Raw genomic sequence first — 7,916 nt, forward strand, 5'->3', positions numbered from 1 at the left:
CACTGTATGCAGTTGATAAAGCTGAATGAAGAAAGCTAGTTGTTCCCCTAACTCCAAGGTGGAGATTTGTGAGATATTAGATCGAACTCTAGTATGGTCGAAGGGTAGCTTCTTGGTTCGACATTTTGACAGAGTTAAGCATGAAGTCGAAGGTTGCTCACATGCTGATGTCGAAGAGTGCATGCTGTCATACCCCAAAATTTACCTCCCACACTTTTCTCATAACAAAAGCAAGGTTCAAATCTCAAGGCATGGCTCATTCACATAATCCAGATAATTCACAGTCAACTGATCCAAATTGAAAGGTCAATCACAATCAAGGCATGATCCAAACCTTAATCATTGGGCAAACATCAAGTATGGGGTGCATAACCATCATTTGATCAAGAATTGATCATGATTCCATTAATAGAAACTCAGAGATGAACAAATATGAAAAGGTTCAAATTAGGGTTTCTTAGGAGAAAGTCAACCCAACTTTGACTGGGCATAACTTTCACATGGAACATCAGAAATTCCCCACTCAAAGCCTATTTTGAAGGAAATTGAATTCTCTACAACTTTGTGTCTCACAAGCCAAGGCTAGAAATGCTTCATTTAAGAGATACAAAGCAAAAGATTACAGGTCGTTTTCAGGTATCCTTCAAAAGCAGTTTTTTCCCAAAGAGGATATGATCAAGATAAAAGCTCCAAATGAAAAATATGTTCCAAAGTGGCTTGTAGAGGACCTCTTTAGGTTTCTAAAAAGTATTAGAACTCCCTCATAGCTTAAAAATTGAAGGAGATGTGCTTGATCAAAGTCAGATGATTTTTGAGGGACTAAATGTGAAATAAGAAGGCAAAAATTGAGACTCTTGCAAATGGGCCTACATTCTATGACCCAAACTTGGTCCACAAGCTATCCAAAACATATGCCATAAATTATATCATTTTTATTTGATTTTACATAATTTTATTTCATTTAAAATTAATTTTTAATGATTTAATTAAATGAAAAATCAAATATTTGGTAGAAAATTTGTTTGGATTATTTTTCAATCAAAATTTATGACCAAATACAATTGATTTTCGTGCATAAGTTAAATGGAAAAGATTCATACAAATTGGGCCAAATATGGTAGCTTAAAATTCAAGAAATAAAATCCAATTTCTCAAAGTAGTAAGATTGGATTCAAGTGAAGTTTTGGACAAGGTTTTAACCTAATTCTACTCTCCTATAAGTAGACAACATCAGCCAACAGACTAGGGGTGGAAAAATTCGTGGATAAGCACTCTTGCAAGAACAAGAAAAAAGTGAACAAAACTCAAAATCGGTTTGGTAGAATTGAGGCGTTTCAAGGAGTTTTGAGGATTGCAAACGCTTCCTGGGGGAATTCTGAACGTGTGAGGATCATTGCGCGTCATCAACAACTCCAGATATTCCTCCGATTAGCTAAGGTAGGTCTTTCTGAAACTTTGTTCGATTTGCATGATTTAGGTATTCATGTGTTAATTTGATTGCATAATATGATTTGTATGATGATTGTGAGCATTCTGGTATGTTTAATTGTATTTCTGGGCGCGATTCATTGAGTTGCCATTGTTGGCCGTCCAAGCTTTCTAGGGTTCCGACTTGGGGCTTTTTATTAGGGCAAAAATTAAGTTAAATTAGGTGCATGGTTGGGTTTGCAGGGTCGGGACGAAACGTTTAGAGGGGGTGCGAAATATTTATTGAGCAGCATGTGCTAATCGCTATTATTCAGGTCAAATAACTACAAACACAAATCGTAGCAAATTTGTAGCTAAATCTGCAGAAATTTGCGAGTCTGGGTGGGGAAGACGATGACGCGTCGTATGGTTATTGGGTCGTTCGAATTTCACGCGCGTTTGTTTTCAATTGCTCTTTTGTTTCTGATGTATGTTACTGCACGCGTATACTAAACAACACTAGCGCGCAGCCGGGTTGGTTGAGTGCGCCAAATTGAGCTTAGGGGTGTGGGTTCGATCCCCACGCCCACATATATTATTTTTTCTGTAAATTTCTGATGGATCCCATACAGCCTTGACCCTAAGACTTACCATACACCCTATGCATCTAGCCATCCAATCCCCACTCAGCCTAATCTGACGCTCCGGAATGAATCCCTATACCATGGTCCTAATAATAACCATACTGAATCACAACCCCTATTAACTAAGCAAATTCTAATTAATTTATTTCAATTAATTCTTTTCTAATATAATTAATTATGATAATTTTTTTACAAATAAAATATATATGATATTATTATCAAAAATTGTAATTTGTTATTCGTGCCGATTAAATCGATTAATCGCTATGGTTAACAATATTTTTTTTAATTAAAATGTTATTTAATTAAAATAAAGTTTAGTTTCTATTATTTGGTTAAAGGGTTGCAACTATTTTATTAGTTGTGATGATTAACTGTCGTCCCTTCGATTTAATTTGTTATTCGTTTTAATCGAATCAATCGATTACGAGGGGTAACAATGCATATAAAACTCCATAAAATTATTAAAATATACCTTAATTCATTATTAGTGATAGTCGAATCAATCGATTAAAATTGGTAATGATGCAAATTTCAAATCTTTTAACTATGGTGATCAAACCTATTGATCATTGCGGTTAATAGTGCCAAATCAGGGTTGTACGCCCACGCCTTCAAATAATTCTAAACTCCATTCAAATTACAAAGACAAAACAAACTGCGATAGGCTAACCAAAAAAAGCCTCTAAAAAACCATATCAAATCAAATTCAAACTTTAAATGGCGTACAACCCTTCCCGAACTACGTAGACTCTGATCCTCCCTAAGGAGGTACGTAGGCACTTGGCAACAAGGCGAGTCCCCCCCTCTTCAAAATCTCAATCATGTCATTAAAATTCTATTTGCCACATTTCTTTACAAATCCTGCCATGCAACCTTAATCTTTGAACATTAGCCTTTAGGAAAGGGCTGAGGGTGCCTAACACCTTCCCTCAGCCTGATTATAATAACTTACCCTCAATCTCTTATCTGCGTAGGGTTTCCTATTCGCCCTTCAGAATAGGTGGCGACTCTCTAAGTTAAAATTTTAGGCAGGTTGCTACACATGCTGTAGTCGAAGATGGGTCTAGCATGCAGATGTCGAAGATGCTAGGGTTGTTAGCATGTTAAATTAGGTTTTAGTGTTTAAACCCTAATTTGTTAAGTTGGCTTGTGTATTAAGTTGACTTGTGTAATGGGCCTTGCTGAAAAAGCCCATTAGTTAGTATGTTAGGTTGTATTATAAATAGCATACTAGTCTCTCATCATTGCTAAGCTGCAAATCCTAATTTAGGGTGAGGGAGGTTATTTGTTATTCTTGTAAACTTGTAATCTTGTTTTAAGAGTAAGTGAAAGAATATCCGTTATAACCAATTCTTTTGTTTTTCTTATCCTCACTAATTTCCTATTATACTTTGTTATTGGTATCGTTTTCTACAACAGGGATGATTTTCGAATATTTGTTTTAACAAAAGTAGAATTGATTCTATTTCCATATATTCTACTTAAAGTTAGAATTTGTAGTTTCTACTTTCATAATTGATTCTGAATTATTTTTTTTCTTTTTTTTTATTGTTTAAATCACTTTTACATAAATGTATCCAAACATAAATCAATTATGCTAAATTCAATTATATTAAAATCAATTTTATCAGACACAATTATGCTATAATCAATTATGTTCACCGCCAATCCAAATATGAGAAATTGATCTCAGCTCAAACAATTGACTTTTCAATTTTGAGAAAACAAACCCACAAATATCTATCGACTGAGGGAGAGGAAAATATATGTATGCTATTCAAAGAAATTGCAGTGCTGTAGTAACAGATAGTCTTACTGAGAAACCACTTTTAAGATAAGAAGTTGATCGAGTCCTCAACAACTGATGTCTTGTTTGAAAATGATATTGTTTTGAGATTATCAAATTATCCACACCACCTAATACCAAACTATTAATAACAAACTATTAATTAATTTATTTGACTTTACCAACATCAAATTAACCAATAAGAGAGATCCTTTGAAGAACATGCTTTTGGAATCCCTACACCAATGCAATATATATAGAGAAGCTCATAATTTATATCCAAAACACAAAATATTAAAACAAACCCAATATGGCTTTTCTTTCCTTTCATTATTCTCTCTTTCTTCTAATAATAACCATTTTCTCATCATCAAAACTAGCCAACGCAGCAAACAACACACAGAATTTCCACTACTTCTGTGATTTCAACAACAGAGGTAACTACACAGACAACAGCATCTACCATACAAACCTTAAAACACTTTTATCATCCCTCACTTCCAACACACAAATCAACTACGGTTTCTACAATTTCTCAAACGGCCAAAACACTAACAAAGTATACGCAATTGCTCTCTGCAGAGGCGATGTTAATAACCAAACCGACTGCCTCAGTTGCCTCAAAGGTTCAAGCAACAATCTCACACAGCTTTGTCCGAACCAGAAAGAAGCAATTGGTTGGTACGAAGACGAAAAATGCATGCTGCGTTATTCAGATCGATCTATATTTCGATTCTTGGAAACAGGACCTCCTTATTATGCACACAACCTGGCTAACGCAACTGATTTGAGCGTGTTCAATGAAACTGTGCGCGACCTGCTGGATAATTTGACTCAGAGAGCTTCGTCGGGTGATTCTAGTTTGAAATATGCTGCTGATAGTGCGCGCGGTCCGAATGATCAAACTATATATGGTTTGGTTCAGTGTACGCCTGATTTGTCTGAATCAGATTGTAGTTCATGTTTGGTTCAGTCTATAGCGCGAATACCGATTGATTGTTGCAAAGATAAGATTGGCGGAAGAGTCGTTAGGCCTAGTTGTAACATGAGATTTGAAACCAATTTTCGATTCTATGATCCTACAGCAACGCCGTCACCTCCTCCACCAGGTACTTGTTATTATGTTTATTAAATTTATTTTCATAGTGAAGGATGTGGTCGTAATCGCTAGAAACTCAAACACAACTGTGAAAGGTACAGTTAGGGTTCAAATTCTGGAGATGTCCAACTTAGTAATATCGATTTCTGTTAGTTGATATAAAATTTATTGACTAAATTGATAGATTTTGTTTATATAATCTAGCAATTATTTATCATATTTATATAATTGATAAATAAAATTTGAGACATCATAATAATTGTGATGGAATATTCAAAAGTTGTGTTATGGTAAACCATGTATCATCACTTTATTTATTCAACCAAGTTGCAACTTTGCTGACCATTATTACTAGTAACTAATACTACGATAAGGACAAAACTTAGACACCATACATACATTTGTTGGTGATGTCTTCATTCAAAATATAATGCTTATTCTATTTTTTTAACGTCACTTGTTGATAAAATAACACATTAAAAACAGAAAATTATAATATGAAAACTTCAAAACCAAAGAAAAAACTATAATCATTGTCGAATAGCAATTAGAAAAAATAACATTATCTGAAAGTTGAATCATTCTATTGGATGCAATGCAATGTCTCATGTTTGGTGTGTGCAGTAAAAAGCAAAACTACCACAATCATTGCCATTGTAGTATCAGTTGTTGCTATTATGGTGCTCATTTTAATCTTCATATATTTAAGAGCAAGGAAGCGAAGTAAAAGACTTAGAAGTAAGTTGAAGTATTCATTTATCATTACTCAATGAATCTAATTGTAAATGTTGGTCACATATCACATGAAAACTTTTATAATTTAACTTGTTCTCGTGTGTCTAGTTCAAGAAGAAGAAGAAGAAGAAGAAGAAGATGATGATGCTGATGAAATTGAAATTTCGGAGTCATTGCAATTCAAGTTAGATACAATAAGATATGCAACAAATGACTTTTGTGATGAAAATGAACTTGGACAAGGTGGATTTGGAACTGTCTACAGAGTAAGATAACAATATAATGTTTAGACATTTGTTGATAAGTTACTATTCCTAACCAGTATATATTTTCAGGGTACACTCCCCAATGGACAAGAGATTGGTGTCAAGAGGTTGTCAAAGGATTCTGGCCAAGGAGATTTAGAATTTAAGAATGAAGTTGTTTTATTGGCTAAGCTTCAACACCGAAATTTAGTCAGACTACTCGGTTTCTGTATAGAAGGAAGAGAAAGACTGCTTGTATATGAATTTGTTTACAATAAGAGTCTTGATTACTTCATTTTTGGTAGGTTTGTCTCTATTTCTTTAGTTGTTATTAAAGACATGGTTCTGAGATTCACATCCCTTTTATATGCTTCTATACAGATGAAACCAAGAGAGCGTGTTTAAAGTGGGAAAGGAGGTTTAAAATCATTGCAGGTATTGCTCGAGGAATTCTTTACCTTCACGAGGATTCTCGTCTACGCATTATCCATCGTGATCTCAAAGCAAGCAATATTCTCTTAGACGGAGAGATGAATCCAAAGATAGCAGATTTTGGTATGGCTAGACTGTTTGCAGTGGACCAAACTCAAGAGAATACAAATAGAATTGTGGGAACCTAGTAAGTCTTTATATTTAAAAGAACTATTGATTGATTTGATATCATTAACCGAAGATGCAAGACTTTGAAATATTTCATTTGATCGGGAATAATTATCCGTATTGCTTGTAGTGGATATATGGCACCTGAGTATGTAATGCATGGACAGTTTTCTGTGAAGTCAGACGTATTCAGTTTTGGCGTATTGATTCTTGAGATTATAAGTGGTCACAAAAATAATGATGTTCGTCGTGGGGATACTAATGAGTATCTTCTAAGCTTTGTAAGAAGTCTTTTCATTTATTCCCTTGATATCTTCCTTGTCATGCTAAGCATGGAACTAGAAGATTATGTGTTACATAACATTACATTACTCTAGAAGTGAATTCTAACTTATATAGTACATTTTTCATTTGAAAAAATTCTTGTAGGTATGGAGAAACTGGCGAGACGGGTCGCCAACAAATATTATAGATCCTACAATAATCAACGATTCAGTAAATGAAGTATTGAGATGCATCCACATTGGGTTACTTTGTGTTCAAGAAAATGCAAATAGCAGACCAACTATGACTTCTGTTGTACTAATGCTTAATAGCCATTCTTTCAGTCTATCAAGACCTTCAGAACCTGCATTTTATGTAGGTAGTGGAGCTGTAGACTTTCAAGATATAATGGTGCAATCATCGGAGCATAACTCAGGTCAGGAATCGATAAATAAGGTTTCGATTATGGAGCCATATCCTCGCTAGATTTTGATTGTGTATAGAGTATAGTCATAATATACTGGTATACATGAATTAAGAACATATTTAAGTGGTTGTTTAGAAGATGTTGTTTGATAAAAAAGGAAAGTAGGTTTTCTTGTCAATAAGTAGTTTGTGTGTATCTATTTTATCAGTACTTTGTTTGAAGAATGTCTTAAGACAAAAGATTATGCTATATATGTCATGCGGATAAATAATGTTGAGAAGATTAATACTATGAAGTCTTTTTTTACTTTCTTTCTTGGTGAGTCTTTAGGAAACTATATGTAAAAGTATTATTCATATGAACGGAACTAACATTCTAAGATGAAAAGTCAACATGACCAAGACAAACAGGTTTAATAATTGTAAGTGTTTGACTATACTATCAGCAAAGAATAGAAGAGGAGTAAATGCTATGTTACTAAGTTTTCCACATGAGGGATCCACTTGTCTCCAAAAACGAAACTACAAGTTAAGAAGAAGTCAAACTAACTTATAAAGAAATAAATATGGATAAATATATAGTAAAGATTACAATTCTTCTAATAAAACCGCGCAAGATTTTTTTGTTTTTTTCTTCCCGTATGTTGATGCACAATGAATAAAGATGATGACAAAGGGAATGAACAAAAGGAATAACGCTGCAAAGA

The 7,916-nt window shown here is 34.0% G+C and overlaps 1 protein-coding gene across 1 annotated transcript; it reads left to right on the forward strand.

Moving 5' to 3' along the window:
• Nucleotides 1-4,114: 4,114 nt before the first annotated feature.
• On the forward strand, nucleotides 4,115-7,916 carry LOC131596540 (cysteine-rich receptor-like protein kinase 44). Its single transcript, XM_058869216.1, has 7 exons — nucleotides 4,115-4,949; nucleotides 5,564-5,677; nucleotides 5,783-5,940; nucleotides 6,010-6,220; nucleotides 6,301-6,538; nucleotides 6,650-6,800; nucleotides 6,949-7,916. The coding sequence occupies exons 1-7, from the start codon at nucleotides 4,151-4,153 to the stop codon at nucleotides 7,267-7,269; spliced, it is 1,992 nt and encodes a 663-aa protein (XP_058725199.1). The 5' UTR covers nucleotides 4,115-4,150; the 3' UTR covers nucleotides 7,270-7,916.

The sequence above is a fragment of the Vicia villosa genome, linkage group LG4 (genome assembly GCF_029867415.1).
Source record: "Vicia villosa cultivar HV-30 ecotype Madison, WI linkage group LG4, Vvil1.0, whole genome shotgun sequence".
Taxonomy (NCBI): Eukaryota; Viridiplantae; Streptophyta; class Magnoliopsida; order Fabales; family Fabaceae; genus Vicia; species Vicia villosa.

Excerpts from the sequence above, each read along its gene's own strand:
- LOC131596540 (XM_058869216.1), top strand. The coding sequence starts at position 4,151 with ATGGCTTTTCTTTCCTTTCATTATTCTCTCTTTCTTCTAATAATAACC. Across the intron at positions 5,678-5,782 it reads GCGAAGTAAAAGACTTAGAA|TTCAAGAAGAAGAAGAAGAA; the intron begins GTAAGTTGAAGT and ends TCGTGTGTCTAG. Across the intron at positions 6,221-6,300 it reads TCTTGATTACTTCATTTTTG|ATGAAACCAAGAGAGCGTGT; the intron begins GTAGGTTTGTCT and ends GCTTCTATACAG.